Genomic DNA, 27500 nt, shown 5'->3' on the forward strand with positions numbered 1-27500 from the left:
GTGATGATTGGCAGGTGTTGAAATTCCATACACTGCAGCATATAAACTGTATGGACACTAACGATAAGCCTCGTCTGTTAGCACTGCCGATGAGAAGGATTGTAAACACACCCCAGAGCAGAGCAGGTGATTGGTGGAGGGTTATGAATGGATGGATATTAATATGTAAAAGCAACACTGGGGGAGAATGTGTGCGGTGGGGTGAGGGTCAAAATGCTACTGCTAACACTAACTCTCATGCTAACACCAACACCTCCTCCTCTCCGAACTTCCACCTCCCGCTCACGACAACTGTCTGTTCTGGCTCCACGGTGGTGGAACGAACTCCCTGTTGAGGTCAGAACAGCAGAATCTCTTGCCATCTTCAAGCTGCACCTCTCCCTGTCGCTCCCTACCTCCCTGTAAACCTTAACTGTTGTCTTTACCTGTGTCTTTTGTTTGTGTCTTAGGATGATACCTTTGCTAGTTTTGTTTTGGCTAGGTAAGCAGTTTATTTTTTGCGGGTTACGGTATTACTATTTACTATCCGATGATCAAATAGGCTCTGGTCCTTCTCTTTGTTGATGCAGGTAGCAGTCGAAATTGTACTTTTCTCTAGGGTCTTTCAGCGCACTTATCCCTGGTATGGGTATGCACTTTGTTGTACGTCGCTCTGGATAAGAGTGTCTGCCAAATGCCATTAATGTAATGTAACGCTAACTAGCTAGATGTGTGGTGCAAGCTGATCCCACTTCAAGGCACCTTAACTGATGTGGTTCCTCTCTATCTGTTACCCACCCAGCATTCTGCCTGGAAAAAATGCAAAAACACACTGCCAGCTCTCTTTAAAAAAAATATATAATGATGCTAACTTTCATGTGAACACCTGCCCCTTACTGTAACACTAATGTTAGCATAACGCTAACACTAATGAGGGCCAGATTATACACCCTACCCTCCATTCTTTTCATTCCAATTACCACTTAAAATTAGACAGAAGCACGCACTAACTGGAACAAGGTTGGGCAGCCCTGCTCTAGCTGTTGAATGAGGTGTGCTTTGTCAGGGTTGGAGTGAAAACCTACAGGATGTTAGAAGTACAAGAACAGGGCTGGGAACCTCTGAGGTAAAGGGGGAGGTGTATGTTCACCGTTTCTCTCTCTCTCTCCCTCTCTCACTCTCTTTCTCTCCCCCTCTCTCACTCTCTCTCTCTCCCCCTCCTCTCACTCTCTCCCCCCTCCGTCTCTCTCTCTCCCTCTCTCTCTCTCTCTCATTCTCTCTCCCCCCTCTCTCTCTCCTCTCTCTCTCTCTCATTCTCTCCCCCCCCTCTCTCTCTCCCCCCTCTCTCTCTCCTTCTCTCTCCCTCTCTCCTCTCTCCCCCTCTCTCTCTCTCCTCTCTCTCCTTATCTCCCTCCCTCTCTCCCCCTCTCTCCTCCCTCCCTCTCTCTCCCCTCCCTCCCTCCCTCCCTCTCTCTCCCCTCCCTCCCTCTCTCTCCCCCTCCCTCTCTCTCCCTCCCTCCCTCTCTCTCCCTCCCTCTCTCCCCCTCTCCTCCCTCCCTCTCTCTCTCTCTTCCTCCCTCTCTCTCAGGTCCGTCACCAGGTCCTACTACCGTAACTCGGTGGGCGGGCTCCTGGTGTTCGACCTGACCAACCGGGCGTCCTTCGAGCACGTGCGGGACTGGCACGAGGAGGTGCAGGAGCGCGTGCGGACCGCACGCCGTGCTCTTCGTGCTGGTGGGGCACAAGAGCGACCTGGCCAGCGGGCGGGCGGTGACGCGGGAGGAGGCGGAGCGGCTGGCCGGCCAGCTGGGGGCGCCGTACGTGGAGGCCTCGTCCAAGACGGGCTGGAACGTGGCGGATGCCGTGGAGCTGCTGGCCCGCCGGGTGTACCAGGGCCTGCGTAGCGGGGAGGTGCAGCTCCGCGGCGGCTGGGACGGCGTCAAGTGCTCCGTGCCCCGCGCCCTGGAGCTCCGCCCGCCCGAAGAGGCCGCCGCCGCCGCCGCCAACGGCAAGAAGAGCTGCGACTGTTAGCCCCGCTCGGGACACGCCGGGACGCCCTCTGCTGGTGGCGATGAGAACTGCGTCCGAGACACGGCCGGAGTTGTTGTTGCGTGACGGGGGGGCGACCTGCTTTGAACACGGGATTCAGGAACACGCCGCCAACATTCAACGCGTAAGAGCAGCGGCACTGAAAGGCCCCGTCCTCAGCCAGAACTACGACTATAACAATATCTGTAAATATGACGGGTTTTTTTTTTTTTTCGAGAGGAATGGCACAGTCCACACCACCGCTATGGGTAGAGTGAGGAACGATATTGTTGGGATCGCTTTCAGAGTTCGGGGATTTTTTTTTCCAGCTGCAAGGACGATAGCAACAGTGGCATCCAATCAAAAATCCATCCGAATTTACACATTACATTACAAGGCATTTAGCAGACGCTCTTATCCAGAGCGACGTACAACGAAGTGCAGATCGAACACAGGGACAAGTGCGATGAGGACACTAGAAGAAACATGGCGTCACGTTCCAAAAGGACAGAGGATTTACTGAACGTTATCGTTGATCGGCGCGGAAGCTCACATTGTTATTGTTATAGTTGTAGCTCTCGGTGTGGACGGGGATCAGGAACAAGGCGGATACGACACGCACCAGCAGCTACGCTGCCACCTGCAGGCTCCTGGAGGAACTGCGCTATTAACGCCGCCTCAACGTGCACCTGATGAGCCTCCCTGAAATAGCGCTGTGCTCCTCCACCAGCCCTGAACACGCGCCAGCGCTTGAACTTGAACGGAAGCTTTAATGCCTTTTCAGGATTTTTATTTTGTGCATGTTCTTAGCGTGGAAAAAAAAACTATGTTCATTGAACCTAATATTAACCCATATCAATTAATATCAACCCATTTCTCTGTTATGGGTCAGGGATGTAATTTAATATTTTAAATGTTTAATCTCAGGCAAAGTGGGCAGCGTCCGTGGTCAGTGCATTGATTTTATCAGAATACATCAGCCTCTCCTCGCTTCTAATTTGTGAAACCAAGAAGCACTTCCTCAAACCGTAAAGCAGAAGTCTGATCATGTGATCACTCAGGTACATATGAGGTTTTGGTGCCCATTACCTGTGTCCACCAGCTCCGTGTAACCAGTGCCAAAATAAACAATGCATCTTCAGTTTGTACGTTTCTGAAAGAGCGCTTTGTGTGGCTGTAATTCTTCAACCTTTTCAATAACTTCAGGAAGACAAGTGAACCATTTTATACGTTAATTCGTTAAATTTAGCAGCAAAGTATCACTGACGTAGAAACTAAAGTTTATTCTGGTCAGTTCCATCCACATGCCTATTCCAGTAAAACACGGCTTCAGGAAACCCTATCGCTTTATCTGTATTTGAAAGCTCATGGAATAAAAAGTCACTATAAAATCACCAACAATAATTAAAAATAGTTTTCTGGAAGTGGGTGGACAAAAGCTTTGGTGTGAAAATACGGAAAACATTACAACTTAATTAATTTTATGGAAAACACTTGTGCGTATGGTTATACATAATTAACAGAATTGTGGGGGGAAAAAAGTGCATTTTTACTGAAGTTAGAGGTTTCAGCTCAGGAGAGAAAATACAAACCAGCATGGAAAAGTGTGAACACAGAACCAGTTCAGAGTGAACAAACCACTGAGCCCATGCTATTCTGTGAAATATGAATCTTGTTTTATTAATGGAAAAAAAAAACCCAACAACACAGGATATACGTACACAGCTATACAAAGTCAAAAACTTTACCCCCCCCCCGCCCCAACCCACCCCCACTGCACTGCAGACTGGCAAAACGCCTCAATACACACATTACAATTCAGATTTTTATTTATTTTTTTAAATCAACCTTCTATTGATAATCAGTAATGTAATGGATAACGCTCTTTTCTGATTACATGTAAATGCACTCCCCGACCCTCCCCCCCCCCCCCCCCAAACACCAACACCAACTGTAAATAATGAGACAAAAATATGCACGGGGAGGGGGGGGGGTGGGGCGGGTACCTCAAAAGCACATTCAGAATCCCCATACCCAGCCCCCCCACCCCACCCCACCCCCACCCCATCAGCCCCCACTTCTGCTTTTCAAGCTATCGACATCATCCGAGAGAAAGTGATCGCAGGACAGAGGGATGATTCTCGAGAGGAGTCTAAGATGCAGTCAGTGCACGCCCCAGTCTCGTTTGAAACGTACAACGTCGACGGAAAAATATTAATGACGACAGTACTTCTTTTTCTTTTTTTTTTCTTTTTTTTAACACACTAAACACAACAGCACACACATGCCAAATCCCTAAAAGAGAAAGGAAAGTAACAAAAAAAAAAAGATAAAAAAGAAAAGAAAAAGGTGAACATGCACTACTGCAGTGAGGCTGCTGTAGGCTTATCTCGCTGTGCATTGTGGTCTTTGTAGTTGTTTCCCCTCCCCAACAGTGCTGAGCACAATTAACTGACAGGTGTTTACAAACTGCACTAGCCAATCACAGAGTGAGAGTGAGGAGAAGGGGGAGGGGGGGCGGCATGTGTGCAGTTTCTTTAAAATTGGTGGTGTGTGTGTGTGTGTGTGTGTGTGTGTGTGTGTGTGTGTGTGTGTGTGTGTGTGTGTGTGTGTGTGTGTGTGTGTGTGAGAGAGAGAGAGAGAGAGAGAGAGAGAGAGAGAGAGAGAGAGAGAGAGAGAGAGAGAGAGAGAGAGAGAGAGAGAGAGAGAGAGAGAGAGAGAGAGAGAGAGAGAGTGTGTGTGTGTGTGTGTGTGTGTGGGGCCACCCCCTCCTCAGTGCTCAGTGGCACAGCAAGACTGACAGGAGAGGAGAGGAGGGGAGAGAGTGATGCAACAGGAAGAGGAAGAGGAGGCGGGGGCGGGGGAGGGGAGGAAGAACAGGGAGACGGCCAGCATGGAGAAAATTAAACTGACAACACGCATGTGCCACACAGACGATAGGCCACAAACTAACCACCCGCCCACCCAAATCTGCGACCTTACAGACGCACACAATAAAAGCCCCTTTAACTCTGTCACACCCGCTCTCCTCCTCTCCTCCTCTCCCCCTCTCCTCCTCTCCTCCTTCAGCGCTCGTCTCCCAAACCGCAGGCCAGGGAATGTCAGCAGGGAGGGAGACAGAAGAAAGGGAGAGATAAGAGAGAAAAGGAGAGAGAGAGGGAGAGGAGAGAGAAGAGCAGGAGGGGAGGAGCTCCAGCTGCTGCTCTCTCTATTTTTTGGTGGTTTTGCGGATCAGCGCCATCCTCTGAAACAAGAGCAGGGAGAGTGTTACACACAGCACACTCACTCACACACTCACACTAATATACAGTAGACACACACTACTATACATCATACACTACTACAGTATACATCACACACACACACACTACTATGTATTTTACACACATTACACACACACGTACGCACACAAATGACTGAACATTACACACACACACTCATGTACATTTGCTCTCAGGGAGCTCCTCACTATGGTGCCTGTGGTCTTAATCAGTCGTTGGAGACAGACTCCAGGGATCCCCAGGTTCCCCTGACCCCTCAAGGCCAGCACTCTGACCTCTGACCCGACTCCATATTCAGCCCAATCATCCGCGGCCATTCATCTGCATATCTGATCTCTGGAGGATGTTGTTACACGCGCCTAAAGCCCCCTATCAGCCTTGGCACAGCGTGAGCCCGGAACGCTTGCATAAGCGTTTCGTTCTTTCACTCTCTGATAAACCGGTTGTGGCACGTACTACTGCGATCGGTCTGAACCCGCTTCATCTGCCTCTGGTGAGAACAACAGGGGTAAACTTGCCCGAGTGAAACACCCAATCACAGCGTCACACAAACGGCTTCAACCAATCACAGAGCGGTCAGGAAAAGGGGCTGGGCCAAGGCAGTACCTCAGGCGTGCAATCTCAAAGGGCAGGCAGTTTAGCGAGGGCGAGTTACAGGCATTTAAAGGGACGGCCTCTGCTCACTGTTAAAGGGGATTAAATATTAATCAGGCTGACGTTAATCGCGGGTCTAAACACGTCAGTCAGTTCTCATTTCAGCAGAGAAAGCAGATTTAAAATACCGCACGTTGGGCTGCGTTTCAGTGACAATTTCAATCTTCTTTTCATCTAATTATTAACATTATTAAAATGAAGGATCACAGTAAATCTGACAGCAGGTTCAGACTGCCTTTGCCAGGCCAGCTTCTAGTTAAATGCTTTCCAACAAAAATGAATAAAATACAAAAAACACTTCACCTTTTTAATCACCTACACCCTCAGCACAAAAACAGCGAATTGAGGCGAAATTTCACCAACATTTTTTACTGACGAAACTAACACGGACTAATATATCCTAGCGACATGTAAATGTGTTTTTAAGTGTGTGCAGACCCCAGGAAGAGCAAATAAAATGAACTACATAATTCAAAAGTTCATTAATTCATTCATTATCCTAACCCGCTTATCCTGAACAGGGTCGCAGGGGGCTGGAGCCTATCCAGCATACATTGGGCGAAAGGCAGGAATACACCCTGGACAGGTCGCCAGTCCATCGCAGGACACACACACCATTCACTCACACACTCATACCTACCGGGAATTTAATCTCTCCAATCAGCCTAACCTGCATGTCTTTGGACTGTGAGAGGAAACCGGAGTACCGGGAGGAAACCCACGGGAACACGGGGAGAACATGCAAACTCCACACAGAGATAATTCAAAAGTTAAATAAACAAAATAATATCACCACTAGAGTGCCGGGCAAACCCCGGACCACTAGAGGGCGCTCACACTGTGGTTCTCTCACCTGCTTGTGGGCTTCTGTGGTGCACGCCTTCTTGTAGGGCCGGATTTCATCGGAGCCGAATCCAGGAATCCACATGTTCCACTGTCGTTCTGCAGAGTAGAAGTGAGTCCATTTACTCCTCATCCTGAGCCGGTCCAGGTTTTACGACAGACCAGACCTGAGTCAATTACGTAATTGTTTTGGATTCAAGTACTTGTCCACGCTTTACCATGATACACCATGTCTGGTGTATCAGAGCCTATTAAATACTCTCAAAAAGTACAAACCCCGCCTTCTGGTCGTCCTGGTTGGCTCAATTGCTGCAGGCAAGATCAATGGAGCACAGAAAAGCATTTGAATCCAAAACAACTACATCTAACCCTGGTCAGCTACTGACACCTTCGCAGAATACTGCAGTGTGGACCAATCAGCGCACAGGACAGGACTTTTCACTTGAAGACAGTAGCTTCATACGCGGTATGTGTAACAGGTGGCAGTGACCCTGTATAAAATGGCGGCGCGCGGTTGCCGTGGCGACTCACCCAGGTGCAGCTGGACGTCCTTCACCTCCAGGGTGTTGGACTTGCGGTGGCGGGCCAGCTGACAGGCGGCCGTCACCACGCTCTCGATGAAGTCGTCGGCGATCTGCAGGAGCATCTGTGTGCGGAGGAGTGGCGAGGTTTTACAGGGAACCAAGCTAACAAGAGCCATTCCAGGTTTCACTCAGAGCAGTTATCCAACTAACGCGGCTGGCAATCCAGCTAACACGGCTATCGAGCTAACGCGGCTGGCAATCCAGCTAACACGGCTATCGAGCTAACGCGGCTGGCAATCCAGCTAACACGGCTATCGAGCTAACGCGGCTGGCAATCCAGCTAACACGGCTATCGAGCTAACGCGGCTATCGAGCTAACGCGGCTGGCAATCCAGCTAACACGGCTATCGAGCTAACGCGGCTGGCAATCCAGCTAACACGGCTATCGAGCTAACGCGGCTGGCAATCCAGCTAACACGGCTATCGAGCTAACGCGGCTGGCAATCCAGCTAACACGGCTATCGAGCTAACTCGGCTATCGAGCTAACTCGGCTGGCAATCCAGCTAACACGGCTATCGAGCTAACTCGGCTATCGAGCTAACTCGGCTATCGAGCTAACTCGGCTATCCAGCTAACTCGGCTATCGAGCTAACTCGGCTATCCAGCTAACTCGGCTATCCAGCTAACTCGGCTATCCAGCTAACTCGGCTATCCAGCTAACTCGGCTATCCAGCTAACTCGGCTATCTAGTTTCATGATTCAGGCCTCTGGACCCTTCACTTTAACACACAGTCTCTGAGCTCCAACACAACAGTCAGCCATAACTTTGGCTCGGAAGACAATCAAAATAAGACATCAATCACTTTTAATTCTTCAGATGCCGGGAGAAATGTTAACAAGAAAAGAAATCTGTCCGAGGGAGGACAATTCAGCCTTGCTGAAATCACGCGTAGTAAAACAAGCTGACCTTAAGCAAGCGTGGTAAACATCAAGACAGAGGGCTGAAATTTGCTTCTTGTTTGACCTAGATATGCACAGCCAAACCCACTGATTCAACACAGTTGTTTGCACTGACTGGCTGCCACCTTATGTGGACCCATCTCTTCACACTGTACCTTAGCCAGCTATAACTTCACTCCTAATCTCCAGTCTCAATTGCCGAGCCACTTTGTATTTCACATTTATATTTTATTTTGTATTTATTTTAATCAAGGACTGTTACATTTGTATTTATCTAGATACTATAGTTGCTTACATTATTACTTATTGACTTGGCTTATTTACCAGACCTGGTGCCTCATTTATAAAACTGTGCTTAGGATTCACGTCAAAAGGTTGTGTAAGCATGAAACCTAGGACGTGCGTACGCAAAAAAAATTCTGATTTATAAAACAGTGCATACGCACGTCCCACGCCAGTTTTCCTTTATAAATCACAATCAACTCTAAGTGTGGCGCAACTTTGCCAGCTTCGTGTCCCGTCCCACAGTTGCCTATAAATAGGCAGTGAAACACCCCTAATGAATATGCATTTCACGAAGACGACAATGGCAAACGCTGAAAAGAAGGCCAAGAAAAGGGATTTCAGCCATTTGATTGCCTCTGAGCTACAGGTGTGAGAATTATCCTGATTGATTGTAAATGACGAACAGTTCTGCACAACGAATGTGATGATGACGATGATAATAATAATAATAATAATAATACACGTTATTTGTCTAGCACCATTGAAAACACAGTTACAAAATTAAGAGATAAAACGAACAAAAATGTATAACAATAAACACATTATAAAACATAATATATGAATATAACAATATATGAAACTATGCACTCGTATCTGCCCGACTGATGCATTGTAAACGGCATCAGTGCAGCGCAATTTGTCCGACTACTCACCATATTATTTATGAGAATACATTTAATAACATGAAGTATTGTTTAACAATTTGTCTACATATTTGAGGGATTATTTTACAAGAACATCTCCGTTTATATTTATCATCCTAAATCATATTTTTTGGGCACTCCAGGGAGCATCAATCAAACAGCTGTTTGTTTATTTGTTGTAAGAGAGGCTTTTATCCGTTTTTGCAAATTAACTCTTCGTATATGATACGTGAGAGGTAATATTACATTACATTACATTACATGGCATTTAGCAGACGCTCTTATCCAGAGCGACGTACAACAAAGTGCAAATGAAACACAAGAACAAGTGCAAATAGGACCTGAGAGGACAGTATAGTTCCGAGTCCTAGTGTAAACATGCAGAAAATCAGAACCCTTTAAGAGTACAATCAACAACAATCAATTTCGATTTATTTTACACAGTGGTATCTGTTGTATATCATTTTCGACTTCTCTCGTCGCCAAATGTTGTGTTGCACTTAGGAAGGGAGAGAACCCGTATAGCGAGATTCAACAACACAACACTTTAATAAGTATAACAGGGATGAAGCACGTCCTTACAGCAGCCATACCCAGCCACAACTCCCGGCAAATCTTTATACCTTTTTAAATCCTGTTTCACTTCCCTTTTTCCTGGTCTTACGTCACGAGCATTAAAGGCAGTTTCTCATTTCTCCAGTTAATGTGCGTACGCATGGGTCAGAGTTTCCGTGGAGGACCGCACATTTTCCCGTCAAGTTAGTTTTTTATAAATGCCAAAGTTTGCTTAGAAAGTGGTGTACGCATTCTTTTGTGCATACGCAACGTTTATAAATGAGGCCCCTGATGTTCACGGCTGTAGATAACTGCTAATATCGCTCCATATTAGCTATTTATTAGACTTATTGTTATCCTGCTGCGGTAGCCTATCCACTTAGAGGTTTGATGCGTTGTGTATTCAGAGATGCTCTTCTGCATACCACTGTTGTAATGTGTGGTTATTTGCATTACTGTCACCTTCCTGTCAGCTTTGACCAATCTGGCCATTCTCCTCTGACCATTCCCTGGAAACTACAGAGACTGGAGATCAGCAGTTTCTGAGATACTCAAACCACCCTGTCTGGCATCAATAATCATTCCATGGACAAAGCCATGTCTGCACGCTTTTATGCACTTAGTTGCTGGCACATGATTGGCTGATTAAATATTTGCATTAACAAGCGGGTGTACAGGTCTGCTCAGTGAGAGTTTATGATCTGGCTAACACGATCCTGTTCCAATGTACACATGTCCTGGTTAAATAAATAAAAAAATGTATGCAGGACAGACAGATGGACACTAGCCTAAGACACAGTGTGGATGTATCCAGGACAGACGGACGGACATTAGCCTAAGACAGTGTGGACTCGTCCAGGACAGGTGGGACTGACAGACGGACGCTGGGACTGACGGACGGACGCTGGGGCAGACGGACGGACGCTGGGACAGACGGACGGACGCTGGGACAGACGGACGGACGCTGGGACAGACGGACGGACGCTGGGACAGACGGACGGACGCTGGGACTGACGCTGGGAGACAGACGGACGCTGGGACTGACAGACGGACGCTGGGGCAGACGGACGGACGCTGGGACTGACGGACGGACGCTGGGACTGACGGACGGACGCTGGGACTGACGGACGGACGCTGGGACTGACGGACGGACGCTGGGACTGACGGACGGACGCTGGGACTGACGGACGGACGCTGGGACAGACAGACGGACGCTGGGACAGACAGACAGACGGACGCTGGGACAGACAGACAGACGGACGCTGGGACTGACCTCCTCCACGTCCTCGTCCAGCTGCTCGTTGGGGTCGATCTCACGCACCAGATCCTGGAGCTTCTTCTTGCTCAGAACCTGCGGGCGAGAGCAGTGATGTCATGAGTGATGTCACTTCCTCCTCTGCCCTCTCGGGGGGGGAGGGGGGGGGCACATTTCTTTTGTTCAGGGTGTGTATTTGGGGGTTCAGGGTGGAGATTTGGTGTTAATGGCAGTGGTGTGGGGGTTCAGGGTGGAGATGTGGGGGTTCAGGGAGCAGATTTGGGGTTCAGGGTGGAGATTCAGGGGTTCAGGGAGCCGATTCAGGGGTTCAGGGAGCAGATTTGAGGGTTCAGGGTGGAGACTCAGGAGTTCAGGGAACAGATTCAGGGGTTCAGGGAGCAGGTTCAGGGGTTCAGAAAGCAGGTTCAGAGGTTCAGGGAGCCGATTCAGGGGTTCAGGGAGCAGATTTGAGGGTTCAGGGTGGAGACTCAGGAGTTCAGGGAACAGATTCAGGGGTTCAGGGAGCAGGTTCAGGGGTTCAGAAAGCAGGTTCAGAGGTTCAGGGAGCAGATTCAGGGGTTCAGGGTGAAGATTCAGGGGTTCAGGGAGCACATTCAGGGGTTCAGGGAGCAGGTTCAGGGAGCAGATTCAGGGGTTCAGGGAGCAGATTCAGGGGTTCAGGGGCAGATTCAGGGGTTCAGGGAGCAGGTTCAGGGGTTCAGGTGCAGATTCTGGGGTTCAGGGAGCAGGTTCAGGGAGCAGGTTCAGGGGTTCAGGGTGCAGATTCAGGGGTTCAGGGAGCAGATTCGGGGCGCACCTGCGAGCCCTCGGGGCTGAGTCTCCCGGGCGGGGCGGGGGTGCCCAGCACCTTGGCGGGGGTGGCGGCGGCGCTGTTGGCCATGCTGGCGGACAGCGGCGAGGCAGAGCTGGAGAAGGCGGACAGGCTGACTATGCTGCTGGGAGAGGACTGGTACTGGGTCATACTCCACCGGCCCACTGCTCAGACCAGGGGCCGCTCAGGGGCCGCTCAGGGGCCACACGCTTCCTCTTTCCTTCTGGGGCGGGGGGAGGGGTCGCAAAGGGGGGCCGACGTCCAATCAGCTGCAGCCACAGAGAAAGAGACAGGAAGGGGTTAATAGGTGCCTGGAGCAGACTTCTAGATCGTGGAATTAGAAGGTTTGAATTGACGTTTTAGACAAAAAAAGTGTCCTAAATTGTTTATGGATGGGTTTACACTTTTGAGATCATTTAACTTCTTCCGGTACACCAGACAAGCTTAGTCAAATTTTTACAGAGACTGAAATACACCTTTCCTGTACCTTTCTAAATTAATGTTTTTTTTTTGTTTTTTTAATGTAGAAAAATATTCATAGTAAGCCAACGCATTTCTTCCAGTTCTTGCAGCTCTATAATGGTCTTAATGTGACAGTACCCGACTCATGTTCCACACTATTGCCAACAACTTGGAGCATAAATTAATTAATAAAACGCTTAGCAATATTACTAAAGTGGACAGACGTCTGTTGTCATCCACAGGAACAGTACCAATCCTACACGCAAAAACACTCAATATTCATCGTTTCTTGTGTAAGAGAAACGACGAGGGTGGAAGGGTCACTATGCGAGGTTTTTCTTATGACCAGAAGGTCATAGGGTCATTTTCCAGTAAGAGATGACTCTTGAACTAGAGTATTTCTCTCTGACAAAGCGTCGTAGACTTTGAACACACCATGAAATGACAAAATCAAGTTAGCCATTAGCCTGTGGCCGTGATTAACTCCCGCGGGCAGATAATCATGTGCCTCCTTTGAGCACGAAGTTATCCGGAAAATTCGACATAGCTACCTAGAAGCTGGAACTCATAACGTTTGTTTTGCTCATTTTAAATGGCAAATATAGCTGGTAAACTGAAGTTAGCATAAGCGCATATTGGTTAACGAGATAGCTAAAATACATTGGATAATCGATAACCATCCAACTACCCTAACATATTAGCTACCGAGCTCCGTTAGCTTAGTTATTTTGCAAGTCAGCAGATCATCGCGCCATGACTGGATTAGATATATCGTTCTGGGCTTTCATAAGGCGCCGTAGTACAACCCAGAGCATTATTAACTCAGCTAGCCTGTAACACAAACAAAGTGTGACAGATTCGCTCGTTAGCTAGCTAGCTGACATTAGCTATCCACATAATTCGGAGCGCTCTGACGCAATGACATTTAACAGATTATTATAAAGGTGGCTACCTACCGCAGACAACTACTCACAACACACTTTACTGTATAATGGTGTTATTATTGCGTCAGTCTGGAATTAAGTGGCTCGCTCGCTAGCTAGTTAGCTCGGTGGCGTTAGATAGCTAGGACACCTCACTGAATCCCGCTATTTTTTTTATAGTTAGCTAACAAGCTAGGCTAACACTGTTCAAATCCGCTTCTTTCCCTCCGTGCGAAACGCTACACCGTTATAAACACAGCGACACCACTTACCGTGAAAATCTAACCTCTATCTCCCCATGTTTTGCCGTTGTAATCGGGATTATTTGTGATTCCACGACGGCGAACGCGCACAATAGTGCTCAAGCTTTGTGTGGTTTCAGATATTCGTCTTCGTTTCTATTTGAAAACACTTCCTTTCCGTTTTGAATAGCTTCCGGTGCATGTTTTCATTTTTCCGAGCAGCCGTTTGATTGGTTGAAATTGATCCGAGGCGCAATCAGCTGATAAATGTGTAGGAGCAGATAGAACCGTTTAAGAACTTATTTTACAATTTCTGATGTAGTTCAGTGATCTGAACTCTGGACCAGTTCCAGAAATGCTCTATAATTCCCCAACATATCCAGTATCCATTGGAGACAACAGAGCGAATCAATTCACGAATAACTAAAAGCTTTATGTGGGCGTTACCGGCACAAGCACTACCCTACTGTAGTTTCCAAAACGGAATCTGAATGCGTTTTATAATATATTTGAATAAATACAACAAATAAATTGTCACACAATGTATCATTATTGAAAAATATACTGTTTGTTTCCACTACAATATTGCAAGACATTCACCCCCAGATATTATATTCCGTTTTCTTAGGGAAAGCATGGAACATAAATTAATAGCACAATATAAAAAATAGTGGTAGTACCTCAACCTTCGCACCAGGCGGCGGAAAACTACTACGAGGGAGTTAGATCAATGTATGCATAACCCAAACTTTTAAAAAAGCGGAGAATTATTATTATTTTCTTGTTATCTTCACTTCACTTACTTGCCGAAAATACCCTTTTCAAATCAGCCTAAACCAGCTAACACTTTTAGCTGGTTCAACCAGCCGACCTGCCTAGTCTTAGTCAGCCAGTCCACCAGTTTAACAACCAGCTACCTCAACCTGCTGCTTAACCAGCTTTGATCAGCCACAGACCAGCTACGACGGTCTAGACAGCTTAAGCCACCTTAAACCAGCTTGGAATCCCAGCTGGTGTACCGCTGGTACTTTCAGCAGGGGTCGGTCATCAGGCGGTGCTAGTTCTTCACTCCCAGACGCCCCGGAGTTGATGTAGGACGCTGCACAACGATCGTCTTTGCACACAGATAGCACAGCCTCGGGAAACGGGTCTAGCCAAAAGTTAGTCCAAATACTATTTTTGAAGATTATACACCTGAACTATATCTGGACATGTACAAAGTGCTTCAAAGTGACTTGGAAGAGTATGTTATTGCTTTCTATCATCACCCCCCATAACTGCCTTTGCAAATGATGTAACTTCTGTATCTAAAATAGCCTTCGCTCCATACACAAATTGTTTGGGCCATTAAAAAACAAATACCTACTGTAAAGAAGAAGAAAAAACAAAACAGAAATGTTAAAGCTGCATAACTATGTAACTGTGTAAATGTGCTTAAACATTTTATCAGGGGTGACATGGCTCAGGCAGTAAGAGCAGTCGTCTGGCATTCGGAGGGTTGCTGGTTCGATCCCCTGCCTGGGCTGTGTCAAAGCAAGACACCTAATCCCCAAATGCTCCTGACGAGTGCCTTGCATGGCAGCCAATTGCTGTTGTGTGTGTGTGTGTACACAGCGCTTTGGATAAAGGTGCTATATAAATTCCAACCATTTACCATATCGGCAAGTTGTAGCGCTCCATTGAAAGAGGAATGTACTTATTGCATTAGCTGACGGTACGTGAACATACTCGAACACTGAGAAACCACGATTGGTCACAAAAAAAGTAGGAAGTCAAATAAAATAATTCAATATAAATTTATTATACATCTGAAAGTTTTCACATTTAAATCTCTGATTGTGCCAGTGAAGCAAAACACACACACACAGAAGTGACGTGGGAACCAGTGCTTGCCACTTGTGTTTATTTCTCTTTAAAAAAAAAAAAAAAAAAAAAAAAACAATTAACTATTGAAAATATAATCAATGGAATGGGTATTGTGCCACATCCAACTGCTGTGATCGATGGTAATGTCCAGGGGACTGAAACTTCATGGTTAACTCCCTGATGCCTGAAAGCCCAAACTCTCACCGCCATTTCAGGAGGGGGAGGTTACAGTTCGGACGGTTCACCCAAAAATCGAATTGAGCCGAGACAATATAGGACCTTCTTCAGCTCGCAATGTCGGACTACGAAGAAGACGTGGACACGATGAACGCTGGTGTGCTTTGGCAGAAACCACTGCATGCCTGGACACGGTTGCCTGGACACGGGTGAGTTCTCACAGTAGAATAAATAGCTCTCGATTAAAATGTTCATCTTTGAGCTCTGTTGATGTTCACAAGTAACTGTGGCATTATATTTGGAAAGACACATTGGCGTCGGGTTTTCTGAATGTGCGTTTTCAATGCATTGATTGATCAGAAAACGAGTGTTAAATAGAGGTCAATTATATCATGGTGAACTACACATCTGAATAGGCGGATAGTGGTCTGGGCAAGTGGACACATACTTTCATAAAATTTTTGAGTGAAGTGCCCGTTTGAACATCAACACATGACTCATGGATAAGTTGTGATTCGCTGCGATTTCTGTGGCTCCTCAGACACACAGCATCTCCAGTGTAAGCTGTTTGGCGAGGAAGTACTCTGAACAGCCTAACACAGACATTTACCAAAGGCTCCTTACACACCACCTCCACACACACACACACACTGTGTGTGCGCGCTTCCCCGTTTGATAATTTATAAAAACGCGAGACGTCATTAATCTCTGGACCTCCACAGTGCGATAGACACAAACGGCTGTGCACCTGTACTGTGCACGGATTCGCACTCTGCAATGCCATACAGCCAAGTGGCACTGGATGAAAGAAACACGGGGTCAGCTGGCGTTCCCATTTCCCACACCCGCCGTAAAAAAGTAATTTGATCTTTGACTTGTATAAATATGTATCTCGGAGCACGTTGTGCCGGGCCTTCATAAACACACAGCGCTTGGCGTTAGGCGTGTAATTGAAGTCCCCCTGATTCAAACCATCTGGTGTGTTTATTTCTGCGCGACTCCTAGGTGTCGACACTCTTCTGGAAAAGTGGGCCGTAGCCAGTGGGTGGGGGCGGGGCTTCACGGTGCCTTTCAGGGTGAGAGTGACTGACAGCGGCGTGGTCCACTCCCGTGCCTCGCTGCTCGGTGATTGTGATGTCACGTGAATGTCCGCGTGCGTCCCGCGTGCGTGGCCGCGGTCACAGCGGCTCGTAGTACGTGTGCCGGGACAGGGGGGTCGTCCGCGGTTTGGGCCGGGGCGTCGCCGCTCTGGGGCTCAGCGTACAGGGCGCTGGACGCCGGGCGTCGGCGCCGAGCGGGGCCGGCGTGCAGTACCCGTTGGGCGCCATTTTGTGGGCGGGACAGTCGTACCGGGCCAGCGGGGAGGCGGCGGCCCCGGGGCCGCCGTGGAGGGGGCCCGCGGGGCGGGGTCGCGGCGGGGGGGTCCGGGCAGGTCCCCGAAGGGCGTGGCGTACTCGGGCTCCGGCGGCAGGGGCTCGGCGTATTCCGGAAGCTTCCCCGGAACGTCGTAGTGGTTGAGGATGAGCGGCACCGTGTAGCCCTCGTCGGCCGCCGGCCGGAACGTGGAGCCCAGCTTCGGGACCCCCGAGCACAGCTCCGCTCGGCGTAATCTGGGGGGGGGGGGGGGGGGGGGGCGGAGGCGACCGGGAACAAGGGTGAGAGGAGGAGGAGGAGGAGGAGGAGGAGGGTGTGGTCAGGGACAGGAAATGCCTCTGCCAGTACGAGGGGACCCTCGGGAGGTATTCTGGACCTGCCCACCCGCTCCCTCCCTCCCAGTGAGTCACAGATATGCTGCCTGGCGCACGTTCCAGAGAACCAGGCTTCAACAGGATTCAGGAAAGCCGGAACTAAGCCAGGGAATTAGGTACAGCTTTCCTCACCCTTACATGTAACATAACAGTTCACCTCAAAAACATTCACCACCCAAAGCATGGCGTCCTGGACACTCCCAACAGCCCACTTCCTGCCACTTAACGTGGAGGTTTGATTTACGATCGGTTGCGACACTGACGGCCTGATCTTCGTCTGACGCTGTGTGTGTGTAAATCACACGGGATATGAGTGTGCGAGAGATTCCTAAAGGTGAATGTACCGGCGTATTCTCTACACTGCTAAAAAAAAGTCAATCTTAACAGGCCTTTTAGTCTTAATATTTACAGAGAAAATATTATATCTGTTATTTTTTCTGGGTAAGACTAAAATGATTGCCAATGAGGTGAGACAGTTCAACTCATCAAGCAAAAGATTAACTTAGAACAGAAAATAATTACTTAAAACAAGCTAAATAAGATCTCATTACAAGATTAAGCACGTGTTAAGACAGACTTTTTGTCAGCCACAGTGTCCTTCGCCAGCAACTGCAAATGGGTCACGGTCGACGGCAGAACAGCACTTTTGGGACGGTCCCAGAAAAAGGGCAGGACGGCACGGCACCAAATAAAATAAAATATACGTTGCTATGGTGACACTGCTCGGTAATAGTTCCTATAATACAGACACGGATAGGAAAAGGAGGCTTGCGATAGCTGCGGTTTTTGTCACGCCCGGTTCGGAATCCCGTTGAAGATAACGGCAAAAAGAGCTGAATTAAATAGTCGTAAACTTCACCAGAAAGTGCCGTCTCCCGTAGTCAACGCCTTTGGGTTTTCGAGTTCTTTGCCGCCCTAATCAGATTTAGCCGTTGCGCTCTCTTCCACCATAATGACATCCGGTTTGCCATCGACCGTCATCCATGTGCACACAGCGTTACGAGTTTCTCCTCATCCGCAGTCTTCCTAAGAATTAACCCCCCCACCCCCAAATTAAATCCAATGTTGGTGCCAACGGAAACTCTTAAGTTTTGAAGGCTACAGAGCCCTGAGTGTGTGCTGGGATAATGCTGCCAATGGCAACAGCCCCGAATCCCAGCGCCCCCCCCCCCCCCCCCCCCCCCCCCCGGCTCCACTGGCCCGGACAGAGTGCCCCCCACCCTCCACACCGGGAGCAGATTTTAATTAGAGGGGCTGAGAGAGGGCCTGATTGTCTCAGGCAGAGGCCCCCACTTCCCCTCCCATTATGGGCTCCAATTAAAAAGCCCTTTTCAGAAAAGCCCCCCGGGGGAGGAGGGGGGGTTATGCCCACAGTGGACATAATTGGGAGACTCATTGTTCCAGAGGAGGGAGGGAGAGGGAGAGGGAGAGGGAGAGAGAGAGAGAGAGAGAGAGGCAGAGAGGGAGAGAGAGAGAGGGAGAGAGAGAGGGACAGGCAGAGAGAGAGAGGCAGAGAGGGAGAGAGAGGGAGAAGGAGAGAGGCAGAGAGGGAGAGAGAGAGAGGCAGAGAGGGAGAGAGAGAGGGACAGGCAGAGAGAGAGAGAGGCAGAGAGGGAGAGAGAGAGAGAGAGAGAGAGAGAGAGAGAGAGAGAGAGAGAGAGAGAGACGCTGGCTGGGTAACCAGGCCAGGGTGGGGGGGGGCACTGCTACCCTCCTTTTCTCTCTCTCCTTCTCCATTCCCTCCATCTCACTCTCTGCCCCACTGATTACCTCCTTCTTCCTCTTTCTCTCCTCCTCCCTGTCCCCCCATCTCCCTTGTCATATGCAACCATGCTGTCACCTGTCATGTGACCTCAAGATGATGTCATACAGTACTAAACTGGCCCCCATCATGTGATTAAGGTGGTGTCAGACAGAACTACACTGGCCCCCATCATGTGATTAAGGTGGTGTCATACAGATCAACATTAACCCCCATCATTTGACCATACATATGGTTGTCTCACACAACAGATCTGCACTAGCCCCTGCCGTGTGACAAAGGCAATGTCATGCGGAACCACACCGGCCCCTGTCATGTGACTAAGGTTAGGTCATGCGGAACCACACCGACCACTGTCATGTGACTAAGGTGATGTCATTACCATTGAGAGGAGGGTTTGGGAGGGAATCAAGAGTGCCCCTCTCCAGTGGGTACGAGATCAGCTCTGATTCAGAGCGAGGAAGAGTCTTTCCCAGCGAGCTCTGACACCCTGAGAGAGAGAGAGAGAGAGGGAGAGAGAGAGGGAGAGAAGGAGAGAGAGAAAGAGAGAGGGAGAGAGAGGGAGAGAGAGGGAGAGGAGAGAGGAGGGAGAGAGAGATGGAGAGAGAGAAAGAGAGAGGGAGAGAGAAAGAGAGAAGGAAGGCGAGAGAGAGATGGAGAGAAGGAGAGAGAAAGAGAGAGGGAGGGAGAGAGAGATGGAGAGAGATGGAGAGAGAGGGAGAGAGAGTGGAGAGCCATAAGGTGCTGTCTTATTCCTAGAAATCCCATCAGCTAACTACAATATTCAGATTCTAATTCACAGCACTGGATATAATATGAGTATGTAATACAGTGTCAAAGCAGAAGAACTGCAATAACAAAGGAGCCTGCTTGGTGAAGCTCGTCGCCCTCCTGGTCAGAGACGTCAACAAACCTTTCTCCAAGGAACACTTTTCAGCATTCCTTTTCCTGAAACAAAGGAGAGAGGATGTAAACAGGATTCAGAGCGTTTTAGCAGCAACATTGAGGGAACGTAGGAACTCAGGGTCAGCAACTGGCCATTGTTAGGATGTGTAACATAATAGACAGTGCCAGGGGGACATGGGAAATGTAGTCTTGTTAAATAGGGGTGTGGCCAGTGAAATTGGGATGGCGCATCGTGCTCAGACCGTACCTCCTCTTCCAGCAAAGCCCAGCCAATAGGATGCCCACGCATACAATTAACACCAGGACCACTCCCACCACCACCACCACAGGCTGACTGGAGCCTGCAGAGAGAGGAGAAAAACAATCAGAATCCTCCGTTTTCATTGGTGGGCGAACTCATCGCATCCGCAGTGGAACGCCTACGCTTTAACGAGCAGATTCCACTGTCGTACACATGTACCTGTCAAGGGTACATTTTGAGACCATGAAATTATAAGGTTCGAACTGACATTTTTTGACAAAAATGTGTTAGGTGTCATAAATGTGTTGTTTCTACGGCAATCTGGATAGGATTATGACCTTGTACATTCAGAGTGCTTTTAGGGTGTCTGCGATTTTGATTAATTAAGAACTGCCCTGCATTTCAGTTTTGCTGTGTTAGGAATATGAAAGCTTTGAAGCGCAATATCTCAAAACCACTCAAAAGGCAGACAGAACCTTATAATTCCAAGGTCACGATTAAGAGTCCCCTACGCAGTGTTCTCCTCAAATGGACAGACTGACCATGACTCGCTCACGGACTCACTCACACTCACGTGTGTGTTTTCTATTTATGTTGCATGAATACAAATTACAGTTTGCGCTCTTGGCCAGTATATACAGAGGTTTTACGATCATCGCTTCAAAATTGGGCAATAAATAAATAGGGTGATAAAGAACCTGTTTAAAAATAAGTGAACGAGAGTAAACATCGGCGTTCCTGCCAAAGCACTGCACAGGGGTGGCGACCCGCTGAGATTGTAACGCCGTTACATCCGGCCCCGGGCCTCTTACTCTCCGCCGGCCTCTTCTCCACGTCCAGGGGTTTGGTTGGGACCGGGCTGTAGGGGGCGCTGTCCGTCGTTCCCTTGCTCTCTGGGGGGGCTCCTACAGAGGAAGGTGGGGGGGGGGGTTGCAGTAAGAATGCCAGGCCCAGAGACCGACACTAACCAAACTCACAAACGGGCAGACGACACGTCATAGGTTCCATCGTTCAATGGGGTTTGGCAAAAAACATTGCCACAACGCGACGCCCAATCAATTCCTGTGGCGTGGTTCTCAACAGCTGGGTAGATTCAACCCTGCCTCTTTCACAGCAAACATACAATAAAAACAGTGAAAATTATCTACATACAACAAAAGCGTGACAAGAATTTTTGTTGTACCTGAGTCTCTACACACACACACACACTCACACACTCAGACACTCACATACATTCTCACACACACACACACACACCAACACACACACTCAGACACACAGAGCTAGGCCGAAAGCTGAAGCCTGGGCCTAGAGTAGGTAGGAGGCTGACCGTAGGGGCTGCGAGGCCGGAGCAGCGCGCAGCCGAGCACCAGGACGTGAGCTGCGGCCCTGCCCTCCCACTGCTGCGGCCGCAGGAGGAGGTACTTCGCCACCACCGGGGGGATCAGGCTGTTCAGGACCTCCTGGTCGCTGTCCGAATTCCCCACAAACACCTGCGCTCACACCAACACAAAGGGCTTAGCTTTATTATTTTTTTTAAAGATATTTTTTAGGCCTTTTTCAGCTTTATTGGACAGTATATAGTATAGAGAGACAGGAAGAATGGGAGCGAGAGAGAGGGGAAGACATGCGACAAATTGTCAGACGGTCGGATTCGAACCGCCGACGTCGCGGCTCGCAATGAGCATGCGGTCAGTGCTCTACAGGCTGCGCCACCGAGACACCCACAAAGGGCTTAGCTTTATTCATTTTAGGACCTGCACGTCTTCACCTGCGAAAGGGACGCGAGAGAAGAGTCAGCGATGAGAGCTGACGTTAGCTCAGGAGGGAGGGTTGTTGGTTCGAATCCCCCTAAACCCCCAATTGCTCCTGACGAGCTGATTGGTGCCTTGCATGGCTTTGTTGTACGTCGCTCCGGATAAGAGCGTCTGCCAAATGCCATTAATGTAATGTAATGTAATGCATGGCAGCCTTTTGCTGTTGGGTGTTTGAGTGTGTGTGTATGATTGGATGAATGAGAGGCATGAATTGTAAAGTGCTTTGGATAAAGGCGCTATATAAATGCAGTCTGTTTCGCTCTGTAGCTAAACCTGGCACTGTGCATGAATATGACACCAGGGTCAATTGCGTAATCGTTTTTGATTCAAATACGTTTCTGTGCTCGATTGATCTTGCCTGGTGCAACTGAGCCAACCAAGAGGACCAGAAGTATTTTATAGATTCCAATACACCAGACCAAGCTCAGTAAACACCTGCCTTGGTGAAAGAATCCAGCTTGACCAGTCTGAAATGACCAACTGCCATCTGTTTCAAAACATAGTTCCGTTTTCTTCAGCAAGGGAGAATAGTATGTGAATCCAGAACAGCAGCATTATTGGCGTTTGGCAGATGCTCTTATCCAAAGCGACGTACAGTTGACTAGACTAAGCTGGAGACAATCCTCCCCTGGAGCAATGCAGGGTTAAGGGCCTTGCTCAAGGGCCCAATGGCTGTGCGGATCTTATTGTGGCTACACCGGGATTAGAACCACCGACCTTGCGGGTCCCAGTCATTTACCTTAACCACTACACTACAGGCCACCCCTGCAAGCAGCGCTTGCATTGATTCTGGAGAGGTGTCCCTGTAAACCTGTATAAATCGGCTGGTGAAGATATGTAAATAAGGAAATGGGGGGGGTGGACGTGAAGAGATGGTGGCGCCAGGCTGTTGCTAAGCTAATCGCACAACAACTCCGTTCACCGTCTCAGTCTACGGTACGTGAACGCAAGCAGAGTTTTGATTTGTATAAACAACGCTATTTCACACCGGGCTTGTGTACATCGCGGAGTTAAGGGCACTCGGTGATGCGCTGTGCGTTGTGTACAGTGGAGTCGGGACACTTTGCACTTCTAATGATGTGCTTACTGAACAGGAAGTTTACTCGGGAACGAGCACAAACACCCTGGGGCCCACGGGGCGCTGGTTTAAATCAGATAACAGGAAAGCGTCAGCTTGTGCATAAGGTGAATGGAACTGGCTTGCTACGTAGCCAGTCGAAAAGTAAGACTCTGAACCTATTCGGAGAGCGATATTCTTGTCGCAGTCATGTTGTCCCGCAATTACGTCCAGTAAATGAAAATAGAAGTGCTCATCTGCAGAAAGACCGCTTTTTCTTTAACTTCCTGAAACATAGTCTCCATTAATAGAATGAAATATGGTGATAACGTTTCTTATTGGCCTATTTGTGAACAATTTCACTCCAGTGGGGCGTTTTCTCAGTGGCCTTTCTGCGTTCTCAGCTGGTAGGCTGGTGACTAAACTTGCTAAATATATGAGTGGTTCTCAACCTCTGGTTTTTTTGTCAGCCATTTTGATGTATTTGATACTGTATAACAAAAACAGAAAACGATCATGAAATAAGACATGATATGCACTTGCTAGCTGCCTTTTAGGAATTGAAAGTAAACACAAAAAAATTTTTGCCTTGAAACATTCGCGCGGCATGAGAATTTTTTTTTTTGGGCCAACTGACAAGGAATGTCCCATGGTGCAGCCAGTACCTTTCTCTCTTTGCTCAGCATGGCCTTGTAGGCCTTCCAGTTCCTGTTATCCTTGCTGTAGAGCAGCGTGAAGGACTTTGTGAAGAACCTGGCAGAGCCTGACGACCAGCCCTTAGTGAGGACCCCTGTGTGGAGACCAAACCAGCCATCAGTCTGAACTGTTCTCCATCTGGAGACCCGGGTTGCACGTGCCTGAAAATGAGTCTGACTGGCGTTAAACAAAGTTAAAGGCCCCGTATTGTGGAAAAAAAATGACATTTCCCCTTGCAAAGAGGATTAAAAAGGCGTTAGTTGTAGGTGTTATTAAAAACACTGTGCAAGTATCAAATGCACAGTTGCCAAAGAATTCGACACGTTCCGTGTTGAGAAACTGTGCATTTAAACAGGCCGTTTGGACATCCGGAACTTTGTGATGTCACAACTGTACGCTCATTTGCATAACTCTGTAACACGTCTATGGTAGGTGTATTCCTCAGGTCTCTTGATGTGGCACCTCTATGGTCAGTATGTTCCTCCAGTCAAATAAATGTTGGAAAGAAATGGTCACTATGTGCTTCTAGTCTAGTTAAAGTAAGGTATGTGTGTCTGGTTTGTGCCTGTTATCCAGTTAAGGCACCATGTATGGGGAAAGGTTAAGGGTCGTGACCTCTGACCTGTGATGCTGCTTCTCTCCCGCAGTTCCAGCTGCAGCCACGGCTCCCGGTCTTTCTTGTCCGCCACCCAAGGCTGGAACTCCCCTGCCGAGTCTCTGTTTCCCGGGGACCACAATCTGCGACGGTCCAGACCGTCCACCTCCTCCCAGCTGGAGGACACATTGTAGCTATGCACAGGCAGCAGACTGTTACAGTCTACTCCACGCAGGAGAGAGGGATGGAGGGATGGAGGGAGGGCAGAAGAGAAGGGATGGAGGGAGGGGGGAGAGAGAAGGATGGAGGAAAAGATTGGTTGGTTAAAGTGCATCCATTTTGTTAAAAGTGCACTGAACAGTTTCATTCCATAGCTCCTATGGTGCTTCTGTATCAGATGGCTAAAGGGACAGCTCTGTCATAGCTTCAAAAGACATCCTACCAGACCTCTCCATTCTGTTGGAAGGAGCTTCCCACTGCGGTCAGAACAGCAGAAACCCTGCCCATCTCCCCACTGCAGTGAGAACAGCAGAATCCTTGCCCATCTCCCCACTGCAGGGAGAACAGCAGAATCCCTGCCCATCTCCCCACTGCAGTGAGAACAGCAGAAACCCTACCCATCTCCCCACTGCAGTCAGAACAGCAGAATCCCTGCCCATCTCCCCACTGCAGTGAGAACAGCAGAATCCCTGCCCATCTCCCCACTGCAGTGAGAACAGCAGAAACCTGCCCATCTCCCCACTGCAGTCAGAACAGCAGAATCCCTGCCCATCTCCCCACTGCAGTGAGAACAGCAGAAACCTGCCCATCTCCCCACTGCAGTCAGAACAGCAGAAACCTGCCCATCTCCCCACTGCAGTCAGAACAGCAGAATCCCTGCCCATCTCCCCACTGCGGTCAGAACAGCAGAAAACATGCCGATTGTGGGAACACTGTGCTGCCTCTGGGTGGTCGTTACCTTTGTGGAAGACCAGCTTCTTCTCCGATAAAGACCCCCTAGGAGTAAACGAAAGAAGTGATCAGCAAAACCGGAGAGATCCAGAACTGTAACTATTACGAGAAATATTAATATGTCGTTTTAAAAATCCGCACAGCTACAACGACAGTGATGGATTACATCATTGGGATGACTTTCAGAGCAGTTTATTCCAGCTGCATGAATGACAAAACGCTTGACAGCCATCCAAGTTTACTGGGCGCCACGCTCAAAATGGCAGATGATGTAGCTGAGAGACCATTTGCAGAACGTTATCATGCGCGGATGCTGTCATCATTATTGTTATGGCTATAGCTACAGTTCTTGGTGTGGCCGTGCCTTAATAGCCAGGCGTGTTATTGGTCCTCCGCGAAGCCAGGGGGGGGGCGCTCACGTTTTGGAGAGGAGGCCGTTGGCGAAGCCGGACTCGTACAGGGTGATGCTCCTCTGGCGGGAGACGGTGACAGGACCCCCGAGGTCGTCCGACACGACGCCCGCGTGAATCGCGGCTTTGCACAGCACGGACGTCTGTGGGGGAGACGCGAGGGGGGAACTGTGACATCACAATATGACATCACAATATGACAGTATCACACCCGTGTTCAAAAACGCCACTTTGCCAACTGAGCCCACTGGAAGTCCTTGAACTTAATCCCACAGATGAGGACTTCATTAGTAGTGCCACGTTCCTCTAGGCGTGTGTAGGTTTGTGCAAGTGTGCACAGGTGTGCACAGGTGTGTGTGGAACTCACATCTCTGTAGCCCTGGCTGGACTGGCCCCAGATGTCACCCGTCACATCCCTGCAGCCAGCAGGACAATACGCTCTGGAATACACACACACACACGCACACACACATCTGTATTTTACCTGAACTGCTCCTATGTATAACTATATCAACACCTGTACCTCTGTACCTATGTCTGTAACCATACCTGTACCTGTAGCCATACATGAATGTTAACTAACATTAGGCAACGTTGGTGGCAACATATTCAAACTTTTTTCCGTTTGCTACGAAAGATAAACAAAAAGATGAACAAAGAGTCGACTATTATTTGGCAGTTATAATGCACTTTACTCAATGTAATATTTGGTCTTACTTTTAAAAAAACAAATCCCAGGTTAGCAGCTAAATGGCTAGCTGACATTGTTAGACCCAAGTCGCATCCAGGAAACCTGTCTGAACCGCACCTGTGCTTCCTGTTTGCGTAATATAAACAGGAAGCAGCCTCTGACATGCTGAGGTCAGCATGTCACACGAGCATCTCATTCCTATGAAGCACAGGGGCGCAGAGCCGCGAACGTGCTAACAAAGCTGCTAACGTGCTAACACAGCAGCTAACGTGCTAACAGAGTTGCTAACGTGCTAACTCTCACCTGAACTCCGGCGACGTGAAGTGGGTTCCCCTCTCCATGCAGGAGATGAGCTCTGAAACAACAGCAGCAGCTTCAGGTTAATCTAACAGCATGGGGGGGGGGGGGGTGTGGAATAATACATTTAGTGGGGAAATACCAAAAGAGAGTCAGCTTCCTGTCAATATACAATAACCCTCCCCATGGAGAATCTGTCTGTGTCTGGTTTGGACACACAAAGACACACACACACACAGAAAGAAACACACATTCTCTCTCTCTCACACACACACAATCACACTCTCACACAAAGATACACATACGCATTCACACAAAGACACACACACTCACTCTCACACAAAGATAGACATACGCATTCACACAAAGACACACATACACATACACACAAAGACACACACACACTCACTCTCACACAAAGATACACATTCACACAAAGACACACATACACATACACACAAAGACACACATACACTCACACTCACACACACACACACACACACACACACACACACACACACACACACATTGGCTGTGTATCTGCCTGGGCTCTATGACTGCAGTAAGGGTCACATCCTCCCACACAGCCAGGAAACCAGGGGCCCTTTGAGTAACATACGCAAATACTCACGCACACATACACACAAACACACAAACACACACACACACACACTCACACTCACACTCACACTCTCACACACACAGTGGTACACACTGGTACACACACTCACACACAAACTCTCATACACACTATTTCTCTCACACAAACTCTCACACACTCACACACAAACACAGTCAGGAAACCAGGGTCTGCTTGA

At 48.6% G+C, this 27500-nt stretch overlaps 3 protein-coding genes across 3 annotated transcripts in view; 1 reads left to right on the forward strand and 2 right to left on the reverse strand.

Annotated features, from left to right (window-relative positions):
• Positions 1-3166, forward strand: part of rab42b (RAB42, member RAS oncogene family) — an 8368-nt gene extending 5202 nt beyond the window's left edge. The window contains 2 exon segments of the mRNA XM_061220244.1: positions 1568-1688; positions 1690-3166. Of these exon segments, the coding sequence (XP_061076228.1) occupies positions 1568-1688; positions 1690-2010 (442 nt within the window). The 3' untranslated portion in view covers positions 2011-3166.
• A 1390-nt stretch (positions 3167-4556) lies between these two features.
• On the reverse strand, positions 4557-13639 carry taf12 (TAF12 RNA polymerase II, TATA box binding protein (TBP)-associated factor). The gene is made up of 6 exons (XM_061246894.1): positions 13499-13639; positions 11827-12110; positions 11028-11105; positions 7317-7431; positions 6796-6884; positions 4557-5251 (listed from the first exon to the last, which is right to left on the reverse strand). The coding sequence occupies exons 2-6, from the start codon at positions 11989-11991 to the stop codon at positions 5216-5218; spliced, it is 483 nt and encodes a 160-aa protein (XP_061102878.1). The 5' UTR covers positions 11992-12110; positions 13499-13639; the 3' UTR covers positions 4557-5215.
• Positions 13640-15245: 1606 nt separating this feature from the next.
• The window catches only part of si:dkey-34d22.1 (discoidin, CUB and LCCL domain-containing protein 1), a 27401-nt gene continuing 15146 nt past the window's right edge, over positions 15246-27500 (reverse strand). Inside the window, 14 exon segments of the mRNA XM_061219324.1 lie at positions 15246-16913; positions 16916-17110; positions 17113-17121; positions 19404-19511; positions 19935-19969; positions 20175-20268; positions 20981-21073; positions 21499-21661; positions 23708-23832; positions 24361-24555; positions 25292-25329; positions 25704-25837; positions 26062-26134; positions 26689-26740. Coding sequence (XP_061075308.1) covers positions 16690-16913; positions 16916-17110; positions 17113-17121; positions 19404-19511; positions 19935-19969; positions 20175-20268; positions 20981-21073; positions 21499-21661; positions 23708-23832; positions 24361-24555; positions 25292-25329; positions 25704-25837; positions 26062-26134; positions 26689-26740 — 1538 coding nt within the window. The 3' untranslated portion in view covers positions 15246-16689.

Source organism: Conger conger, chromosome 1 (assembly GCF_963514075.1).
Source record: "Conger conger chromosome 1, fConCon1.1, whole genome shotgun sequence".
Lineage (NCBI taxonomy): Eukaryota > Metazoa > Chordata > Actinopteri > Anguilliformes > Congridae > Conger > Conger conger.

Coding starts and splice junctions, on each gene's coding strand:
- taf12 (XM_061246894.1), bottom strand. CDS start 11,991: ATGACCCAGTACCAGTCCTCTCCCAGCAGCATAGTCAGCCTGTCCGCC. Junction 11,106..11,826: donor TCAGCCCCGAGGGCTCGCAG/GTGCGCCCCGAA, acceptor TCTCGCCCGCAG/GTTCTGAGCAAGAAGAAGCT. Junction 5,252..6,795: donor CCACAGAAGCCCACAAGCAG/GTGAGAGAACCA, acceptor CTCTTGTTTCAG/AGGATGGCGCTGATCCGCAA.